Source organism: Leucoraja erinacea, chromosome 33, assembly GCF_028641065.1.
Source record: "Leucoraja erinacea ecotype New England chromosome 33, Leri_hhj_1, whole genome shotgun sequence".
Classification (NCBI taxonomy): domain Eukaryota; kingdom Metazoa; phylum Chordata; class Chondrichthyes; order Rajiformes; family Rajidae; genus Leucoraja; species Leucoraja erinaceus.
This window is the reverse complement of record NC_073409.1, coordinates 10,551,323-10,574,356: the sequence shown is the minus strand read 5'-3', so window position 1 is coordinate 10,574,356 and position 23,034 is coordinate 10,551,323. Positions and strand designations below refer to the sequence as shown.

At 39.7% G+C, this 23,034-nt stretch overlaps 1 protein-coding gene across 1 annotated transcript in view; it reads left to right on the top strand.

Annotated features, from left to right (window-relative positions):
* The window catches only part of LOC129712661 (protein unc-13 homolog C-like), a 221,118-nt gene that overhangs the window by 87,678 nt on the left and 110,406 nt on the right, over positions 1 to 23,034 (top strand). The window contains exons 10-12 of the mRNA XM_055661267.1: positions 847 to 1,016; positions 9,897 to 10,012; positions 11,519 to 11,682. Coding sequence (XP_055517242.1) covers positions 847 to 1,016; positions 9,897 to 10,012; positions 11,519 to 11,682 — 450 coding nt within the window. The remainder of the gene's footprint in view (positions 1 to 846; positions 1,017 to 9,896; positions 10,013 to 11,518; positions 11,683 to 23,034) is intronic.

Sequence of the window (23,034 nt, the reverse complement as noted above, 5' to 3'; positions counted from 1 at the left end):
TAATAGAGGCAATACCATTTTCCAGAGAGTTATGAAAGTGACTATAATAGAATAAAAGTGAAAGTGGCCTCTATAGCTGCATGTTGGAATAATATCAATAAACCTCTTGGTAAGCCAAGTAAACAAGTTGAACTACTTTAATTAGCTTGGGATTTGCTACGACTACTTCTAATTATAAGTCCAATAAAATGTTAAGTGCAACTTTCTTCATGGACTTAACAGCATACTCAATCTTGAGTTGCAAGCTAACTATTAGTCTTCCTTTTTCTGTACAGCCACATCCAGCCTGTTTCTCCGAGTTCATTACTCCTTTTCCAATTCATTAATCCTTTTAATAATAAAACCATTTATTGTGGGAATATGAGAAAGAAGCAGAGTGTGCATGCTTATTTCGACCGAAATCAACTTTATTTATGCCTAATTAGTTTAAAAATTATATCTTCAGCCTCTCCATGGGTCATGATGAGCTAGAACATTAATGAAACAAAATGTATTCTGGTCCTGCAGAACCACAAAGTCAAACAACTTTCTAAGCTTAGTCTCTGCCAGCGGCAACAATTCTCCTGACATCTCATTTGTCTCAGTCTCAAGTAATTGTTAAAGAAAAATTACAATGATGGAAGAACAATGTTTTCCAGGTTGCAGTATGCAGCTAAACACATTATGCAAAAGGTTGTTAATAAAAGTTAATTCCTCTCATATAAATTAAATTCATAATCTGATGAATTATTTCTGAATGGTGCTCAGTCAATAAAACAAAATTCCTAAATTAAATAAGAAAAAATGATTTATTGAATGGTGATCATTGCTGAACTATTTTTTACTATCTTTTTAATTTATGTACAGTGAGTGCCATAATTCCACTGATAGAATAAAGGTTAGAGTCTGGGATGAAGATGATGACATCAAGTCTCGAGTTAAACAGCATTTCAAAAAAGAATCAGACGACTTTCTTGGACAAACAATTATTGAAGTCCGAACACTGAGCAGTGAGATGGATGTCTGGTATAACTTAGGTATGTGGTTATTTATTTGTGGCTATTTCTGGGGCACATCAGTGGCTGGAGTATAATATGTACAAGGTTGTTGAAATTTGTGTCCTCGTCAAATTTTCGTTTTATTCATGTGATCGGGGTTGTGGGAATTCGCTGGCGACACCAGCATCTAATTGTTCTTCACTGAGTGCCTAGGGTATTTCATTGTCAGATAATCGTGATCAGAACTGTATACAGTATTTCAAGTGTGGTATCACCAATGACACTGTACAGCTGCAATGTGATGTCCCAACTTTGTAGTAAATACCCATCCCATTGAAGAGAAGCATGCCAAATGCCTTCTTCACCACCCTGCCTTTCTTCTCTCAAGCCTGAAAATTCTGGGTGAAGAAAAGACAGTGGATAAGAAGGTCCTCTTGGACTAAGCATTGACTTGGCGACTGTTGCAACATACACTTACGCTTATTCTGCCAAGGCCTGTTGGATCTCCTGGATGCTAACTATTTTAACCCATTCCCATTCCCATACTAACCTTTTGTGGCCTGGGCCTCCTCCATTACCTGAATGAGGCACATGCTAACTCGAGGAATAGCATCTCACCGTCCACTTGGGTGGCTTACAACCTAATGGTATGAACATTGAATTTTCCAATTTTAGGTAATTAACTTCCCCATTTATCCCCCTCTCTTCCCAGCGTCCCTTTATCTGGATGTGCACCCATGTTTCCCTCTCTCCTGCCCCTCCTTTCCCCTGACCCTTTCCACCTATGTCCTGACCCCTGGCTTCATATCTTCTCTCCTTATCCCACAGTCTTTAGATTTCCTTTCTTATCTAGCCTTTGTCCCTACGTTTGCTAACAAAAATCATCTCATCTGTATGCAACAATCATTTGCCAGGCTTTGTTCCATCACCAGCTCTGCCAGCTTTCTCTCCCCTACTACAATCACTCTGAAGAAGGGACCCGACACAAATCGTCTCCTACCCATGGTCTTCGAGATGCTGCCTGACCTGCTGAGTTACTCCAGCACTTTGTGTCTTAATGTCTGATGTTAGTATGGATGAGTTGGGCTGAAGGGCCTGTTTCTGTGCTGTACAACTCTATATACAACAACCCATTTTGTTCAGTTTAATGATTTCATGTTCGTGCGTTTGGGCAGATAAGTCCAAGTTAGAATTGACATAGGGAGGTGATTGCACGCTGAAATATTCTTAATCCTTGGGTTTATAATTAGATGTACTTTTCCTCAGGATGCATTTAGAAAAAACCTGACGTTTTTTTCTCCTTGATATCTGGCCATATTGTTTCTGCAGAGCAACCTTAATATATACTCTGGCTCTGATTTTGTTTTTGAAACCAATTATGTATTTTTTTTAAATAATTCAGCCACATTTTTTGTGGTCTTTTCTAGTTATTCCTTCCCTTCGTATCAAGCTCAGTGTGATTTGTCAATCCTGCTCAGTCCTTACAGGGTCCCACATTCTCTGTAAGGACATAATGCCTTAAATTCTACTTATGATTTTTCCTGGCATTACACAACTACACATAATTAATTATTTGAACAAATGTTTATTTTACAAAACAGAAAGAAATAGAGCATCTTCCTACTCACCACGAGGTATTGGCATTGTGTCAAAAGCTGCAATTTTATTTTAGTTCAGATGGATTCATAAACTGTTTTAATCTATTGGTTTTGAATATCTTCTGAACCATCCATCAGATTACAATCTTGTAATTCACTTCCAGAATTGTTTGTTAGGTTTGAATTTTCAATTTAGGTTGGTAATGCAGTCAAAATTTCATTACATCCATATAGATGTTTCAGCATGGCCATGGCAGTACACTATAACTTAATTTGTTTTTACTTGTTCACCCTCAGCATACTTTTTTTTTTATCATCCCACCAGGTAAACCTCTGGAAACATATTGACAATTTGCAGCTGGCAAATGTCTGTCACAATGAAATTAATATTGAACTCCAGGTGACTTACAAATGTTACATGAAAATCAAATTGGAAACTCTTTCAAAACTTTAAACAAAAATTGAAGATGGCTGAAATAAAGTTACTACATTCATCAAATGCAAATTATGGCACATTTCCACATGATCCTATTTCCTTTTTCAAATTTCAAATGTACTGATTATGTTTTCAAATCTCAAAACAATGTTGTTAATGTAAAATAGAATCAGAAAATGTTGGAAATATTCAGCAGGTTAAGTAGTATACAGAGAGAAAGAAGCAGAATATTTATCTCAGGTTGACAATTTCTCACCTGAACTGGAAAATGTTAGAATAGTCAATGTTTTGGGGATGTGGAGAGCCAGTGGTAAAAAGAAAAATATTAAATGATAAAAGTAGGTTGTGAAAGAAATTTCAGGATATATTGAGATAAAATAAAGAAATAAAAATTGGTCTGGGAGTCCGTTACCAATCTGTTGATGATTTGAAGAGCCATATGATCCGCCTGACCCAAATGGGAGTTCCGTAATCAATTTATTCATGAATTTAAGTTGGATTTCCAAAGTGACATGTGACAGAATATTTTTTTTACGTTCAGTGCTAAAACTAAATAATGGACGATAAATTCAGCTAATCTCTGTTTTGCTAAGCAGAATGAAAACGCCCTTAAATTTAAACTGTATTACCAATTTAGTTGCTACATCATCCCAATGTTTCTAATTCCATGCACCTGATACCTGCACATGGATACTGTCTGTGGTGACTGTGAATGAGACCAGGGCTGTAGATGTGAAGGGGTTTAATTTAGCAGACATTCAGGAGTAGACCCGGTGGAAGATTCTCTCCTGGGAGAGGCTCCCAGTAGAGTCTCCCTCAACTTAGAGTACATTGATTTTTTTTGTGCTTTGAAGAACAAAGATAACAGCAGGTAGTTGAATACAATTTCACAAGTCAATTGCGCAGCTTGCTTCAGAATTTTGAGTGCAGACAAAAGGTTCCATTGAATGGGAGCACATCATAATTATCAAGAAACTTCTGAAAGTTCAAGCACCTTTGCAGAGACAAAATGATTCACATGGATGGTTTTAAATCCTCTCGGGACAGAGACCCCAGATGCTCAAAATTAGTGCAGCCACTAGATACACAAAGTACCCCCAACTGTTGAGCAAAAACAACCTGGCAGTGGAACTGAGTGGGTCAGGCAACTTCTGTGGAAGGTAATGAACAGACGATGTTTCATGTTGTGACCATTCTTCAGACTGATGGAGTAGAGGGAGGATAAGGTGAGGACAAGGAGTGGAGCAAGCGCTGTCAAGTGATAAGTTGGCAGAAAACTCAGATGGATAGGAGAAGTAGGATTCTGATAAATCTCCTCTGCGCCTTTTTTAAAGCCTCCACGTCCTTTCTGTAATGGGGGTGACCAAATGTGGCTTAACTAAAGTCCTATAAAGCTGCATCATGACCTCCTGATCCTTATAATGCCTCAGCCAATGAAGGCAAGCATGCAATACCCTTTGTGTGGGAAAGAACTGCAGATGCTGGTTTAAATCAAAGGTAGACACAAAATGCTGGAGTAACTCAGCAGGACAGGCAGCATGCAATATACTTTCTTTACCACTCTTCTTGTATTGCCACTTTCAGGGAATTATGGGCTTGGACCCCAACATCATCAATGCTGTTAAGGGACATGTCATTAATTGTTTATTTTCCCCTTAGCTTCAACCTCCCAAAGTGCAACACCTCACCCTTGCTCAGATTAAATCCAACAGATTAAGCCATTTTCACCAGCCGCTTCTGTGGCCGATTCATCTCCCGTTGTATACTTTGACAGCCATCCTCACAGTTCGCAACCCCAGTATCTTAGTGCCATCTGCAAACTTACTAACAATGTGGTTAATTAGGGCAAAGCCATAGATGTTGCCTATAGACTTCAGCAAGGCATTTGGAGCATGGCAAGATGCTCTGGCAGGTTAGATTGCATGGGATCCAGGAAAGCAACCGTCTGGATAGAGAATTGGCTTCATTGAAGGAAGCAGATGGTGGAAGATTATTTTTAGACTGGAGGCAATTGATTAGTGGTGTACCTCAAGGATCGGATCTGGGCCCATTGCTGTTTGTGGGTTATATCGTTGATTTGGATGAGATTGTAGATGGCATGATTAGTACTTGTGTAGATGGTGCTAGAGTGGGTGAAGATGGTTATCAAAAATTACAGCACGATCTTGATCAGGGGCCAATGGGCTTGAGGAATGGTTGATTAATCTTAATGCAGATAAGTGTGAGGTGTTGTATTTTGGCAAGGTAATCCAGGGCAAGACACACACAGTGAATGGCAGGGCCTTGTGGAGTGTTGTAGAGCAGAGGGATCCAGGAGTGCAGGTATATAAAGCAATGAAAGTGGTATTACAGGAAGTTCGGGTGGTCAAGAAGGCTTTTAGTCTTCAGACTAGTGGGTCTCGAGAAGGGTCTCGACCCGAAACGTCACCCATTCCTTCTGTCTAGAGATGCTGCCTGTCCCGCTGAATCACTTCAGCATTTTGTGTCTATCTCCGGTTTAAGCCAGCATCTGCAGTTCCTTCCTGCACAAATGTAACTTGGATGAAGGTTGGTCCAAGAGAAACTCCCTGTTTGTTTTCCTGAAGGACAAGACAGCCACTAACTCTGGTCAGATATGTTAAAAGGGGCAAATTTTGCTTTTTATAGTTGATTTACATGAAAAGACAGAAGCAATTAGTTCAATTATGGAGGAAAATGTATGAAATCATAATAGTACAATGTGACAATACTGTTTTGTATTGCGGTGGCTAACTAACTTGAATACCAAGTAGTTTTTAGGTTTTAATATTCAGTGGCTGATTGAAATATTAAGCAGTTATCACTATGCAGAGTGAAATGTCATTGCCCGCAATAAATGTTGAAGATCCATCAATTCCCAGCTACGGTTTCGTGTTAAGTAACTTTCGAATTTGAGATAAACAGAATGACAAATCACCCTTTAAAAGTAATTATGATTTCCCTAAGGATCTAACATGTGGTATTACCAATGAGAATGCTAAGTATGTTCCTCACAAGTTTTACGATCAATCAACAAAATTACAAACACATTGATTATTACTGCTAACCTGATCTATCAAAGAGTAGTTCATGTCTTCAATCTTTGCCGTGTCATCGATTGATTCTGTGTTTAATGAGACATATGACTTCAATTCATCCTGTGAATGATAGTTTGGGAACAATAATTGTCACCAATAATTTTACAGAAGGAATTAGCCTCACACAATAGCAGATCTAGACTAGGCCCACATCTCTTTAGATGCATATATTTTTACCTCGTAATATTTGGATTCAGTCAGAAGCAGATTGTGATGAGCATTTCCGATAACTGCACAAACTTTAATTGAGATGTGTTTTTGTGTGTCTTGGTGAGTTTGGGAGAATTTCCCAACTGTATCCCATATTTACCATGTCTTAGTCTTGGGAAGCTGAAGAGTGAAATTGTATTAATTATCTGAGGAGTTAATGTAAAGGACTAACTAAGTTATCCATAGTAGTAAGGAAAAGATCAATAAGTTATTCCAGACTTGTACAGAAGGTCAAATCTTGTGGAACCATCACCTTTTCCATGCGTGCTACCCTTACAAGTTTCCACCCTCCCCCTTCCACCAATATTTATTTCCAGTGAGACCCAAGATAATGCACAATAGAATTGGCTTTGCTTGGAAAATTCCTTATATGGAGGCCATTCCTCTGCTACCTCCTTACTGTGAAGATGTAGCTGTGAGTTGTAGCTAAGTGGAAACCAGGATCTGTCTGGGACATTATGGAGTTTATAGTAAGCTGGGGAGAGATGGAGACTGGCATCACCATTGTGAGTGAAGGAATGTAACTGAGCCAGGGCTCATTGATGGAGAAGACGGAAACTACAACGAATATCTACGTGAGTGAAACCGGAGGAGTGAGGATTAAATGGAAAACAACTGAGATCAGTATTTGTAAGATAAACTTCATAACTGCAGACCAACTAAAGTACTCCACTAAATCACAGAGAAGCAAGCCCCATCAACATGACATGAGTTTGCTTCTGTGTGAGCATCCCACTTAATTCATGGAGCTCAAATTGAGTTTGTGTTAATTAGGTCAAATCATGCATTGTAAACCATTGGAGCCCAGATGCATGTGTGTTTGCCTTATACACAGGGAACTCAGAACAAATTTAATGTTCCACAAGAACTATGCAGTAATGAGATGAAATTCCTCTAGTGTATGCATAAAACTGTTGCGCTGCAGGAAAGAAAATGTTTGCAGCTACAGCAACCACAACTTGTAGTTAGTTACATGATGCCTTAATTATAATGATATGTCCCAATGGGGATTGATGCCATCTGATCACAAGGCGGAATGACTAAAACCATGGATGTGCCCAGGGATCTTGGAGAATTGTAAAGCCATCCTGAACAAGGCCGTTCCAGGATAAGAAATTTAAGACCAAGTCGTAGGGGTTTGAAGGTCAGTGAATGAAGGAGCATGGATGACAGACTTGATGCAAATTAGGGGAAACAAAAGATGGAATGAACTTAAGTTTGTGATGGATGATGAGAGGCCTTAAAATTAGTTTACTGTCACCCGCACGTTTCGTAAATATTATGTTTTTCAATTGTTTAGTTAACATTATCTTCTGCTTTCGAGCAGAATTACCAAGAGGTAAGAATTTGATACTTTGATTCAAACAGGCTGGATAAGATTTCTGAAAAAGAGGAGAAATGAGCGGGAAGCAGAAACTTATTCCAGCTACAACTAATCATCATGCCTGAAATAGAAATATGATTTAATCAAACATTGACATGTTACTGAAGTCAATTATCAACGATATTGTTGGAATAGAGCCATTGATAAAGTGCATTTTGCAGTTAGAAGTGGTGATCAGTCTAGAATTATGGAGACTGAATCGTTGGTGATGTTTAAAGATGAGATATATAATTTTTTAAATCATGGAATTGAGTGCTACGAGGAACTGTCATAGAGGAGGACTTGAGTCTGGGGCAGATCAGCCACAATCGTAAGGAATGGTGGGGCAGGTTTCAGGGGTAGAGAGGCTTACTTATAATCTCTTGTTTTCATTTCTCAAATGTATAAGAACTGGGGTTCAAAATTTGTTACCACTGCACCTGGCATAATTTAATTGAACTGTACCTCTGCAAAATTCAATTGATGGCAACTTTAGCTATGAATAATGCAAGCTGATAATGTGCAGTGAGGAAAACTGGGATCTGAGGGAAAAGGGCAAGCAATTGTGTAACTATTTAACCAATACAAGTGAATGATTGGGAAATAAGCAAGAAAAGGGTTAAGAAGAAAGACAACTTCATTGATTGATAAAGTTGACAACAAAGTGGTACTACAAGTAGACAGAATGGTAAAGAAGGAGTATGGTATGTTTGCTTCCATCAACCTAGGCATGAAGTATAAGAATTAGTAAGTAACGTAGCAGCTTTATGAAACATTGGTGAGACTGTATTTCAAGTAATTGTGTACAGTTCTGTGGGCACCATTAGAAAAGATGTGAAGGCTTTGGAGAGGATGCAGAAGAGACTTACCAGAATGCTGCTTGGATTAGAGGCTATGATCTATAATGAAAGGTTAGACAAACTTGGATGTTTTCTTTGGAGTGTCGGAGACGGAGGAGAAACCTGATAGAATTATATCAATTTCTAAGATGGATAGATAAGGTTGATGGTCAGAACCTTTTTTTCCTGGGTAGAAGTGTTAAAGACTAGAGGGCATAGTTTTAGGTCAGTGGGGGAAAATTTAAAGGATATGTACGGGACAAATATATTACACAGAAAGTGGTGGATGCCTGGAAAGTGTTGCCAGGGTTAGTGGTGGAAGCAGATACATTAGTAGCATTTAAAAAGCAAGTGGATATGCATGGAATGGTGGAATATGGATCACGTGAAGGCAAGAAAGATTAGTTTAACTTGACATCATGCTGGGCATATACATTGTGGGAGGAATAGTCCGCAACAGTGCTGTACAATTCTAAGTTTATGTGCAGAAAGATTGTCCATGAATTGTTAAATAAACTCTTTCCAATCAGTTAGAGTTAACGCAAACTGTCTTGTTAGTAACTTGTAAATGCTGGAATTTAACTTGCTGCAATGCCATCCTAGATATGGAGAAACACAAACTGTGGATCCTGTCTAACAGTAACCTTATCACTATTTTTGTTGGGAATGAATGGTCCAGTGGCACAGCAGACAATGCTCCTGCCTCACTGTTCCAGCGACCCAGGTTTGATCCTGATTTTTGGTGTTGTCTGTGCAAAGTTCTTACATTTTCCATGGAGCTGTGTTGAATTGCACCAATGTCCCAAAGATGTGATAGTTGGTAGGTTTGTTGGCCGCTGTATATTGCCCCCTCCTCTATGTGGGTCGTAGGAGAATCAGAGAGGAGTTAATGGGCATATTGTGAAGAATAGTTTATGGGTCAGTGGTCGGAGAGCCAGAATAATCTCAGTGATCCATGTGCCATTTTTCTGTAAGGAAATATAAAATAAGAAATGTAATTTGCATTTCCAGATTTTCTTTCTCACTTTTTATTTCTATATTATTTCTCTCTGAATTTATTCTCCCTTACCATGTGTTTTTTTTTCACAACTCTTCACACTACATTACAATCTATTATATTTTTAATTTATTTAAATAAATTTCTAGTTTATATAATGAGAATCATGAAACAATGTTTTAGTTTGAAGAGTCAATTTACAGCATTGGCAACGGTGATTATCTGTGATTGGAAGAAGGCTCTGAGCAACCTCTTCCACTTCACTAATTGTACTGAGCCATTACATGTCATTTATAAATCATAACTGTCCAGATAAGCACTCATATATTTAGTTCCATTGTAAAAATAGAAAAAAATTAAGCAACTATATCTTTTCCACAGAGAAGAGAACGGACAAATCTGCTGTTTCTGGAGCAATTAGAATGAAAATCGCTGTTGAAATTAAAGGAGAAGAGAAAGTGGCACCGTATCATGTGCAGTACACATGCTTACATGAGGTGAGGGAACAGAGTAAATATGTGCATTTATATAACATTGCATAAGGCCATCTTGGATATTGACATTGAGTCAGAGAGTGGCCAAGGATGGATGTATGTGAGCAATGCTGTTGAATGGGGATCAAATCTGGAGGTAGGCTGGCTGAAAAGTGCCAGGAGTGATCATGATGATCCATTTTAGACCTCAGTCTTTCGGTCAGGGTTGTGGAGAGGCTGCTTTGGGATGGATTACAGCAAGGATGTGGAGGCATCGCAATGGGTGCAGAAGAGGTTTACCAGAATTCTGTTTGGATTAGAGGCTACTAACTATAAGGAGTGATTGGACAAACTTGGATTGTTTTCTCTGGAGCATAAGAAGCTAATGGGAGACCTGATGGAAGTTTATCAAATTATGGAAGACACAGATAGGATAAACAAACGGATTCTTTTTCCCAGGGTGGAAATGTCAAAGACTAGAGAGCACAGCTTTAAAGTGAGAGGGGGGAAAGTTTAAAGGAGATGTGTGTAGCAAGTTTTTTACACAGAAAGTGGTGATTGCTTGGTACGTCCTCCAAGGATGGTGGTGGAGGCAAATATGATCATGCCATTTAAGAGGCTCCTAGATAGGCATGTGGATAAGCAGGGGATAAAAGGATGTGGAGCATGTGCAGACAAAGATGATTCGTTTAACTTGGTATTATGTTCTGTACAGACATTATGGACTGAAGGACCTGTTGCTGTGCTGTTCTATTATAATTAATGTGTGGGGGTTTGGGGGAAAGAAAAAATAATGGTGAGGATGAAGAAAATGTTCATCTGTGACTATTAAAAAGAACAAATCTCAGAAGGTGAAGTAGGATAGGAGGAAAAAGCATTGCTACCTTCATGGGGTGTGGCTTTGTTCCCAAACATACCCTGCGACATTTGTTTCCTGAACCACTTGGTCCAATTCACCTTGCAATGATCTAGAAGAAGTCTAGAATTGGGAATGGCATTATCCAACACTCAATCAATGCAGAAATCATATTGAGTGTGGATTAGTGAATCACAGCTGGAAATGCCCAGTTGGATTTCTGGAGTGGAGTCTTGAACCAGAAATGGTCTAACTCGTGTTCTTTGCTGGAAATAATCAATCTTCAAAAACATAGCTCTGAAAAGAAAGTCAATATGATACACCTGAATTTCTAGATGAGTAACATAAATTGTATTGAATCTACCATTTATCAAAAATGTTCAATTTTTGAGCTTTTTAACCACTGAATTATTATCCGCCTGCTGTGTTTGAATTTGTGGTTGAGTATGTCACTTGTATTTTGATCCATTTTCTGTAAAACAATTTGACACAAGAGAATTTGTAATACCTTGCATCTTCTTGATGTGGCTTTGTTTCCCTTCAATATTCACATATTAATATTTTCTTTATGCTGCTTTAAAATGGGAATATAATTTGAATAAAATGAACAGTTTTTTATAGACTATCTTCAAAACGGGAATATACAGATTTAACACAACTGTTATTGCCTTCAGAACCTGTTCAATTATTTGACTGAAACAAAATATAGCGGTGTTGTAAAAATCCCACAAGTGAAAGGAGATGAAGCATGGAAAGTGTACTTTGAAGATTACGCTCAAGAAATTGTGGATGAATTTGCAATGCGTTATGGAGTTGAATCAATTTATCAGGCCATGACGTGAGTAACTATTTGTAATTTTTTTCTTCTTGACTTACCCTTTTGGCTATAAAGAACCATTTTGTCAAGCTAGTGTTGCAGTTATATCATTGGATTAATTATCCTGATGAAGAATTCATATCATACAATTTACATTGACAATTTGAATTTGGATTTAAATATCCAGAATGAAATGCTGGTGTCAATGTAAATGACCATGATGTGCTGGATTGTTGCACAGTTATCTGGTGTATCAGTATCCTTTCATGATGAGAGCAACCTATCCTCTGGTTGTGGCTACATGTGGCATCAGTCCCTTCCTATCATGGTTACTTCTCAGTTCCCAAGAGAGGGTGTGTGTGTGCAGGGATGGTAAGTTCAATGGTCGCTGTAAATTGCCCTGAGTGTGCAGGTGGCAGTTAGAATCTGGGGGCAGGTGATGAGAATGTAGAGAGAATAAAACAAAATAATTTTAGAGAAACTTGCATTTACTGCTACAATCCAGACCTCAGCTAAATGAGTTGGACTGTGTGTTAGCTGAGTGGGAGTGTCGCTGGGGGCTGGATGTGGAATCACAATGGAGACAGCGCTGACCAGGCAGTGGTGACAGGACTGGCCGCAGGGCTGAGCAACGTGCTGACACTGCCCCGGGCACGGTAACGACACTGCGCTGGGAACGGTGACACTGCCCCGAGCAAGGTGACGCTATCGTCAGCCACAGCACTGTCTGGTCCTTGACCTGTGATGAGCATCACTGCTGCAGCCAGCCTGTCTCCGTTTGCTGGGCAGCAGGTGAGAAATGCTTGTGAATTGATTTTAAACGTCAATAAATATCCTAAAAGATCAAAAATGCCAGATCAATGATTGTATAGACTTACGTTTAAAATTAATTTCAATGTGAAAGTATCATATAAAATTTCTGTTCCCTTAGGCAATTTAAATGTAAAGGCAAGGTGCTGGTGGAAGTTGTAGCTTCAGCTGTTGTTTTGAATTAGAGAAGTTAATTTAGAATTTTTTGTTGGTTGAGCTTTTTCCTGTCCAGTTTTCTTGTTTTTCTCATTCAAAGTGTTAATATGTTGTCAATGTTACCTCCACTCTAATGTAGATATAAACCGTCTTGTGGGAATATATTTTGAACTAGAAAGCAGGAATGGAAGGGCTGTAAAGAAACATTCCGTGGGAATGTCCCAATCTATTCATTGTTTCCTCATATTCAGCCCCAGTGCTGAAGATTTAGTTTCACCCCTTGAAACCTTCACACCAGTCTATCTACATATGTAGGAACTGGTCATGAAAGGTAGTGTCAGAGGTTGTGAGAGATGAATAATGTAAAGGAATGGGCATGTAAAATTTCAGTGTATCATTGCTGTGTTTAAATAAGCAGTTTGACCCGTTGCATAGGATTTAAGTGGATATAATAATATTTTCTAGCTTCATTAGGAATATTCCAGCACAATGGAACTCTGTTTAATTTTCAGTGTCAGTCCTCTAGAATTCATTCATGGCATGGTGGTGAGGGAGTTGCTAGGGTTACAGCTACCATTTGCCAGCTATTGGAAAGGTTGCACAGCTATTCTGCAGTTGGCTGGTGGAAATGTAGAGAAAGGTGAAAGAAATTGGCCAGGTATTTTTTTAAAGCAATAGTCATTTTAAAACCAGGGGGAGAGAGAGGCAGGTGGAAAACTCTAAAAATGGGAATGACTTTTTTAATTCATTGCACCAGTGAAATTGGACAGTGAGTCATAGAGTGATACAGTGTTGAAACAGGCCCTTCAGCCTAAGTTGCCCACACTGGCCAACAATGTCCCAGCTACACTAGTCCACTTGCCTGCGCTTGGCCCATACCCTCCAAACCTGTCCTATCCATGTACCTGTCTAACTGTCTCTTAAACGCTGGGATAGTCCCAGCCTCAACTATCTCCTCTGGCGGCTTGTTCCATACACCCACCACCCTACGTGTGGAAAAAGTTACCCCTTGGATTCCTAGTAAATCTTTTCCCCTACACCTTGAACCTATGTCCTCTGGTTTTCGATCCCCCTACTCTGGGTAAAAGATTCTGTGAATCTACCTGATCTATTCCTCTCATGATTTTGTACACCTCTATAAGATCTCTTCCCATCCTCCTGCTCTCCATGGATCATCCTCATAATTTTTTTCTGAACCCTTTCAAGTTTGACAATATCTTTCCTATAACACGGTGCCAAGAACTGAACACAATATTCTAAATGTGGTCTCACCAACGTCTTATACAACTGCAAAATGACCTCCCAACTTCTATGCTCAATACTCTGACTGATGAAGGCCAAAATGCCAAAAGCCTTTTTGACCACCTTATCTACCTGCGACTCGACCTTCAAGGAACCATGCACCTGTACTCCAAGATCCCTCTGCTCTACAACACTACCCAGAGGCCTACCATTTACTGTGTAGGTCCTGCCCTTGTTCGACGTCCCAAAATGCAAACCTCACACTTCTCTGCATTAAATTCCATCAACCATTCCTCCGCCCACCTGGCCAATCGATCCAGATCCTGCTGCAATCTTTCACAACCATCTTCACTATCTGCAAAACCACTCACTTTTGTATCATAAACAAACATGCCAATCTTGCCCTGTAAGTTTTTTTCCAAAACATTGATGTAGATGACAAACAGTAATGGGCCCAGCACTGAACCCTGAGGCACACCACTAGCCACAGGCCTCCAGTCCGAGAAGCAACCTTCCACCATCACCCTCTGCTTCCTTCCATGGAGCCAATTTGCTATCCATTCAGCTATCTCTCCTTGGATCCCATGCAATCTAACCTTCCAGAGCAGCCTACCATGCAGAACCTAGTCGAATGCCTTACTAAAGTCCATGTACACAACATCTAGAGCTCTGCCCTCATCGACCTTTTTGGTCTCGTCTTCAAAAAAATCAATCAGATTTGTGAGACACGACCTCCCACGTACAAAACCATGCTAACTAACCCTAATCAGACCTTGCCCATGCAAATGCCTGTATAACTTATCCCTCAGAATACTCGCAAGTAACTTTCCAACTACAGATGTTAAGCTCACTGGCCTATAGTTCACAGCATTTTCCCTACTGCCCTTCTTAAAAGAGGCACAACATTTGCCACCCTCCCGTCTTCCGGCACCTCTCCTGTATTTAAGGATGACTCGTAAATTTAACTAGGGCTCCCGCAATTTTCTATCTAGTTTCCTGCAATGTCCCCAGATATATCTGATCAGGCCCTGGAGATTTGTCTACCTTCACACACGACAGTACCTTCAGTACTTCTTCGACGGTAACATTGACTGCTCTCAAGACACTGCCATTGACTGCGCCAAGTTCCTCCGTCCTACTGCCTTTTCCCTCGGTAAATACAAAGGAGAAATACTCATTGACATAATCCAGGAAGTTTCAATACATTGCCTCAGGCTCTCAACTGCTCTCCTTTCTTGCATTACAAGAATATTATCTATAACTGATGGTTCAAAAAAGTGTATTTAGAGGTAATATTATGTTTGATCCAGTCTGCTCCTGGTTTCTGTCCTGCTGTGCTATTTAAGGGCCTATCCAACCCACATGGTGCCACCAGGGGGCAGGTCGCCAGGGTGTCGCCTGTATGGTCGTGAAAGGTCTCCTAGTCATCCAAAGAGTCGTAGCATCTTTCCGGTCACCGCTGAATTTTAAACATTAAAACATTTTGGTGACCTATCACAGGTGCCAGCAGTCGCCGAAAAAGTCGCGTAAGTGGGACAGGCCCTTTACTCTTTGTAGTCCCAGGGGTCAGGTTGACCACTAGACTGCTGAAGTTGCCTCATGAACAGGACTGGACCCCAAATGGTGACCTGGCTTCAAGCCCGAGGCTCTGCCCCTGTATCAGCCTCTTTGCCTTTTGGGAGCTTGTGCTGAAATAGGCTATTCAAACTGATTTAAGAGTTTTATCATAATTGGAGATATTTAAAAGCTTCAGAAATAGATTAAGATATTTGAAAATGTTAAGGTGAGTGGGGAAAGATTTAATAGGATCCTGAGGTGACAATTTTTCACACAAGTGTGGTGGGTGTATGGAACGAGCTGCCGGTGGAGGTAGTTGAGGCAGGTACTATCCCAATGTCTAAGAACCATTTAGACAGGTACATGGATAGGACAGGTTAAGAAGGTGTGGAGCAAACACTGGCAGGTGGGACTGGTGTTGAGGCATATAGGATAATGTAAGCAAATTGGGCTGTGTCTGTTGGACTCTGACTCTAATTATTAAAATAATAAGAAGGAATTATTTAATACTCCAATTATGGCAACTAATTGAGAACATCAAGATTGAGTAAATTAAGGAATAGAAATGAAGATACCTTTAGTTTAGTTTGAGTTCAGAGATACAGCGCGGAAACAGGCCCTTAGGCCCACTGAGTCCGCACCGACCAGCGATCCCCGCACATTAACACGATCCTACTACTAGGGACACATACACTAAGCCAATTAACCTACACACTTGTACTCCTTTGGAGTGTTTCTGCACTTCTGTCTTTCTGCACTCCCATTTTCATTTCGAGGTGACAAGGATTGCAGAACTGCAGTATCAGCAGTTTCTCCTTCCACAGAGGCTGCCAGACCTACAGAGTATTTTTTAACATTTTCTGTTTTTATTTCAAATGAACAAGCTTGTGTTATTACTGCCAGCCTGAGCTGCCATAAAGGTGAAGGTCCCGATGTGACATGCATCTGGAGCCTCAGCTCAGCACAATGAGGTATCCAGTAATGTAGTCACTACTTCCTCAGGTCAGAGGTCTGACACCTGCTCTTCAGTGCACACCAGGAAGGAGATTGAGAACCTCGTGTCCTGGTGTCGAGACAACAACTTTCTCTCAATGTCAGCAAGACAAAGGAGATAGAGAACGATTTCAGGAAGCGTAGCCCAGTTTGCATTGACGGTGCCAAAGTGGAGATGGTTGAAAACTTCACCACAAATATCACCATAACTTCTTCTGGACCAACCATATTGAAGTAATGGCAAAGAAAGCACACCAATTTCTCTACTCCGTAAGAATGTTCCATCAACCATCGCCAACCTCTACAGATGTGCTGTAGGTAGTATTTTATTGGGGTGCATCATAGCTTGATTTGGAAACAGCTCCATCCAGGACCGCAAGAAATTGCAGCGAATTCTGGACACAGCCCAGACCATCGCACAAACCAACCTCCCTTCCATTAACACCATTTATACCTCATACTGCCTCAGCAAGGTGTCGCACCCTAGCTGCTCCCTGTTCTCCCCTCACCCATCGGGCCAAAGGTATAGAACAGTGAAAATGCTCATCTCCAGATTCAGGGACAGTTTCTTCCCAGGCAACTGAACCATCCTACCACAACCAGAGAGTACTCCTGAACTACTATCTACCTCATTGGGGACCCTCAGACCATCTTTGATCAGACTTTACTGGCTTTACCTTGCACTAAACTTTATTCCATTATAATGTATCTGTACACTGAGAATGTCTCAATTGTAATCATGTATTGTCTTTCCGCTGGCTGGTTAGCAAACAAAAAATATTTTTCACTGCACCTCGGTACACGTGACAATTAACTGAATGAACTGAACTGAATCTGGGTATTGCAAATAGCTCAAGGTTCTCTATGTTACCTCTGGGTAGCAAGCGTGATAATTCATTAAAATCACTAGAATATTTGTTTTAATCTTTAGACTGGGTTGTGCTAACCGACTAAAGATTTTAATAATTATTTTGATTTATCATGATTTTTCTCCATAAAAGTATCATTTTTTGACCTTGAACATAAATAACATTGCCTACGAAATTAGAACAAGTAGGATTGTTCCTGTCAGTGTGAGTTTATTATTGGCTGCTTAAATTGGAATTGGCATTTGTTTATTGATTTATTGTCGCATGCACATTGTTACAATAAAGAACTAAAACTACTCGTACATAATTACAATCAAAATCAAACACAAAGATGTGCAAATAAACCAGAATGCAGAAAAAAGTATTGTAGCTAAAGAGAAAATTCAGTTGAAATATGTGTGATTATTGCAATGAGGTAGATTGGTGAGTTAGGAATACATGAGGTAGATTGGTGGGTTCAGAGGTCTGTTCAGGAGTGTGATAACAGTGAGAAAAAAGCTGTCCTTGAATCTGATGATGCCTTCCCTCAAGCATTTGTGTCTTCTGTCCAAAGAGAGTGCGGGGAAAAAAAAGAAATGATCAGGGTGTGAGTGACCCTTGATTTTATTAGCTGCTTCCCTGAGGCAGTGTGATAACGATAGCCAGTAGAGGCAGGCTGGTTTGCATGTTGTACAGGGCTGTGTCCACAACAATCTGTACTATCTTGTGGTCTTGGGTGGAACATTTGATAAACCAACCGTATAGTAGCTTTCCGAGGAAGTAGAGGATCTGGCGTGCTTTATCGGCTGTAGCATCAATATGTTTGGTCCAAATTGTTGATGATATTTACACCCAGGGACTTGAAGCTCTCGATGCATGTTATGAATAGAAACCATTGTACTCAGCAGATTGGGTAATGTGGCAATGTGTGCATTTACAGGTGGGCTCTCTGGGCAGTTTATGACATCCATCAACTAACTCGACCATACTCACTCCAGGCATTGCCACATGTAAATCACACTAGAAAAACTGCTGTACAACCTGAGCATCTTAAAGGAGTCTTTAATTAGTTTTTTGTTGTGAAAGGAAGTACATTGTTGGTGCGTTCATAAAGTAAATCCTTCTGCCTCAGCATAGAGAGCTTCAGCTGAGTGGGAATGTCTATTGCTGACAAAAATGGGAGATTTGGTGCATGTTTGACTAGGCGAGTCCAAAACAGAGGATGTAGGGGCTCAACCAGGCCTTGATTGGCTGAGATTCTAGGGTTGTCCTGGGCTTGCAAAGCTTCCATTTAAAAATGGGGATTTGTGTGCTTTTGACTAGGACCCCCAGGATGATAGATAGGGGGGAGATTGAGACTGAAGAGTCCAACATGCTAACAAGAGGCCAAATATTCTGAGAGGATGCATGATGTCTTGTGTACTCCAGGGAGGTGTGGACAGTGTGCTGCTGCATCCTTCAAGATTTGGAGACTTGAAACTGCAGAAGCTGATGCTTGGATTAAAGAGTATCACCTTATGAGGAGCGATTGGGCAAACTTGTATTGTTCCTAAGTTAACCAGCTGCCACAAAGTATTCTTAATGTTAAACATTGGTGTGAAATATTTTGCTGCAAAACATAATTATTTTTGAGCAAGGAGCAATGGGATTTTAATGATGCATGAGTCACATTTATAGATATCCCGTGGTTATGATATATCTTAATTGATTAGCTGTGAATGCCTGGTAGGCACAATTATTACAATATAGCATGCTGAAAAATTGGAAACTAAGAAATGTTATTCACATTAACAGTGGTTAGGAATAAAGAAAAGTATCAAGTCAGAGAAATTTGTGTTTTTGAGTAATTGAGATGTTTAGTACAATGTAAATTATGTAATTTAGTACCCTGAAAAAGTATGAGCTTAATTTAAAATAATTTATATGTCCATTTTAAATTGCATTGCAAACAAGGATTATTCATATATCACCTAATGTGTTAAATTTGATGAAGAAATTGCATTTGATAGTTCTTAGAATGTTTTGCTGCTCTTAGTTAAACCCCTGTCCCACTTAGGAAACCTGAACGGAAACCTCTGGAGACTTTGGTTTCCGTGCAGTTCCCGGAAGTTTTTTTATCAGTCTCCCTACCTGCTTCCATTACCTGCAACCTCCGGCAACCACCCTCAACCTCCGGGAACCACACGGAAACCTTGAGTGGGGCGCAAAGTCTCCAGAGGTTTCTGTTCAGGTTTCCTAAGTGGGGACATTAAGCAGCATTTTCTCATACAATCACAAACTGCCAATAACTTGCACAATATTGTGTTAATCCCTCATCACAGTCCACTGAGTGAGTGTGGAGGACTGTGGCTCCCTGACTGGTATGAATCAGCTCAATGGGGGACTGCCAGCTATCAGCTGTTCACTCATTCCAAACATCGGACTTTCCTGTCAAACAAGGAAGTTCAAGACGTACTAAAAATCAGTCACCACCACACCTGATCTCTGCCTCCTCCCCTGGACTCTCCGTTGACCCCTGCAACAGAATCCTGACTCATCAGGAAAGATATTTAGCATCAGCGGCTTCAGCTTTATCCCTGGGCTGCTGACAAACAGCCGAAAAATCGTATCTATTTAAAAGGGGTTGAAAGTGTTTGGAAAATGCTTTAAATTATTTGTTAGTATTTAAAATTTTTAATTACATTTTCAGAGTTTAATTGAAAAAGTATTTACGTTTAATTTTGAAAACCCTTTGTCAGCTGATCTACAAAACTTCACCTGATGCACAAAATGTTGATCTCCGTATACTTAGCTATTCATCCTCAATGAGCTCAATGAACTTTCCATTGTGCCAATATATTGTCATTAGTTTTGCCCATCTAGATATTCTGTTTATGTGGATACCAACAATAAATAATGTGGTGCAGGAGAATATAAAAGTAGTAAAAAAAGGACACACGGTGCTGGAGTAACTCAGTTGATCAGACGGCATCTCTGGAGACCATGGATAGATGACATTTTAGGCTGGGTCCTTCTGCAGATTGAAGAATGGTTCTGACCAGAAATGTCACCTATCCATGTTCTTCAGAGATGCTGTCTGATTTGCTGAGTTATTCCAGTACTTTGTGTATTTTAAACCGCATCTGCAGTTCCTTGTCTCCCCATAAAAGTCATGCTTCAGGTGCATAAAATGTTGGATATAGTATTGTGTGCAGTTCTGGTCACAAGACTCAATGAGGATATGGAGGCTTTGGAGAGGGTGCAGTTGAGGTTTTACCAGGAGGTTGCCTAGATTGGAGAGTTTTAGCAATAAGGAGAAGTTGGACCAACTTGACTTGTTTTCTCTGGAGTATCGGAGGCAACCTGATAGAAATGTATAAAATTAATACTCATAAAATAGGGCATATAGTCAATTGACAAATGCTATAAGGGGCATTACTTAAAGGAGATTTACAAAGTAAGTTATTTGCACAGAGATTAACAGATGCCTGCGAGCTCTGCCAGGGAAGGTGCAGGTATGATCACAATGTTTAAAACAGACACGTGAACAGACAGTGAGCAAGGGATATGGACTATGTGAAGGCAGATGGGATTGTGACTGGCAGAGGCATGGTTGGTGAGTGGTCTGTTATAATGCTGTCCTGTTCTATGTTCTAAGGAGGGATATTCAAATCCCAGTTTGTTTATTCAAGCCACTTGGGTAATGTCTTGCTGAAGTGCAGAACAGGTATGAGTATGGCCATGGCCTTTTAGACCATGTGATATTATAATCTTGCAATTCAATTATGGATTATCAGCAGTGTTTGGTATAATTGATCCACAGACTTCATTTGAATCTCAATGTGACACATGGGACATAAATTCAAGTGATTAAATCAATCAAAATTAATGAAGTTAGACTCAGCACTGGTAACAATGAAAGCAATGGATTTTTTGTAAAAATCCACCTGTCCCGAATATACTTCATTGAATTAAATCAGCCATTCTTATTCTTGCACATTCTGGCCTGTTTTTGAGTTCAGATGCAGCAATATGTGTAACTTGTATCTTTTACTTAATTAATGAACTGTAAAGGTTACACAACCAGTTGTCAGCAACTTCTCCATTCCACAAAGGTGTAAATAAAATTGATGAAGAGAAGATTGAGAACATCTTTGGGCATTTCTGAACCAAATTTTGGATTCCCCAGTTAAACAGAAACAGCTGAGTCAATAAAGTCACCATGATAATAATCAGAAAGAATGTAGTTTCAAGTGCAATACTTGATGATGGTGTTAGTACTACATTATCCCAGCAAGTAGGTCAAGCTTGAGATGGGGGTAAGTGCAACTGGGCGGAAGTCGTTGAGGCTTGCCGCAGTGGAGTGTTTTGGCACTGGCACGATGGAGTTGGTTTTAAGGCAGTGGGGCAAGCTTGGGCACAGTGACAGGTTTGAAGATGTCAGTCCAGACGTCTGAATAAGCAGCACACAAGGGCACAAGTGCACAAACCTTTGCACTGGTGTGGAGAACCAAGAACAAAAATGGTTTAAAACATTAGGTCTTCACTTAGATCAAATACTAGAGATGAACTAAGACTGGAATTTTCAGTTTGCCAACTCACAACCTCAATAAGTTGATGGTTACATTTTTTATAAATTTGTTATGCCTCAGTACATATGTGAAGTTATTACAAAATTGTTTCAGAATAAGCACTGAATGTTACAGATGGAGAGCTGGGAACTAGGAACAACCTAAATGGTCCGTTATTTTGGTGATGTCCCATGCTGTAAATTTTGCTGCATGTGGATGGTTCATCTGTAGACATCTTGCACTAGCAATGTAGCAATTATTGGCCTGAGACATGGTGTATCTTTCATCTTCATCTTTCATCCATGACATTGTGGCAAACAATAATATAGTAATAAGGTATTCTGTTTTAAATTCAATGATAGCACTTTTGCTTCTGAAACAAGAGTTTGACGCTCAAACTGCAACTGTTCTTGAGTATAGAATTCAGACTGACATAATATTTCTGTATTGTCAGAGATGTTCTCTGATGATAGAAGATGTTTTAACATTTGTCCACCTGTAGAAAACCAGAACATTTTGAAAAGCAGCAGAGGAGTGGTCCAGCTCAACTGCCTCGTAATCAACACCACCAAAGCAGTTTGCATGTTTTGCTCTACTATTTACTGTTTTACAACTTGGGCCTGCATGCAACAGTAAAACAGTCTCCCCACAAAACCACAGCCACAAAACTAAAATTATAATTTATTCACTGTACCTTACTTAAGGATTTCCCAAGGATGTAAAAGGTGCTATTTAAACCCCTTGTTCTTTCTTGCAACAATAATGAAATAGAGATATTAAAACCCCATACAAATTGTAAACATGTCTGCGAATGTTAAATATTGGTGATTCCATTTCTTTGGGGCTTCTCTCAATCATCTGTCTGACCTGAGCAGAAAACAGCTGAAATCCTGAAGAAGTGATGAATTGTTTCATTCTGCTAATGAAACAATAGATCATTCTTTGTAGAAGCTTTTAACCTGCAGTCTTGACACAATTGCATCAGTATTAACACTGGCATAACTGAAGCCAGTCACCGGGAGAGGTTCAAACCTGCATAGAACATTATCACATTACAACTTTTTAAATCGTTTGTTTATTAACTGGTGGTCCTCTTATGTCTGTCTAAAAAGTTACATTGACTGTTGTTTTAATCTAATAGATACTGGTTCAAACTAGGTCAACCCGATATTTAATCATTAATCTTAATTGTTCCATAGGCAAAGAATGTGCTCAAG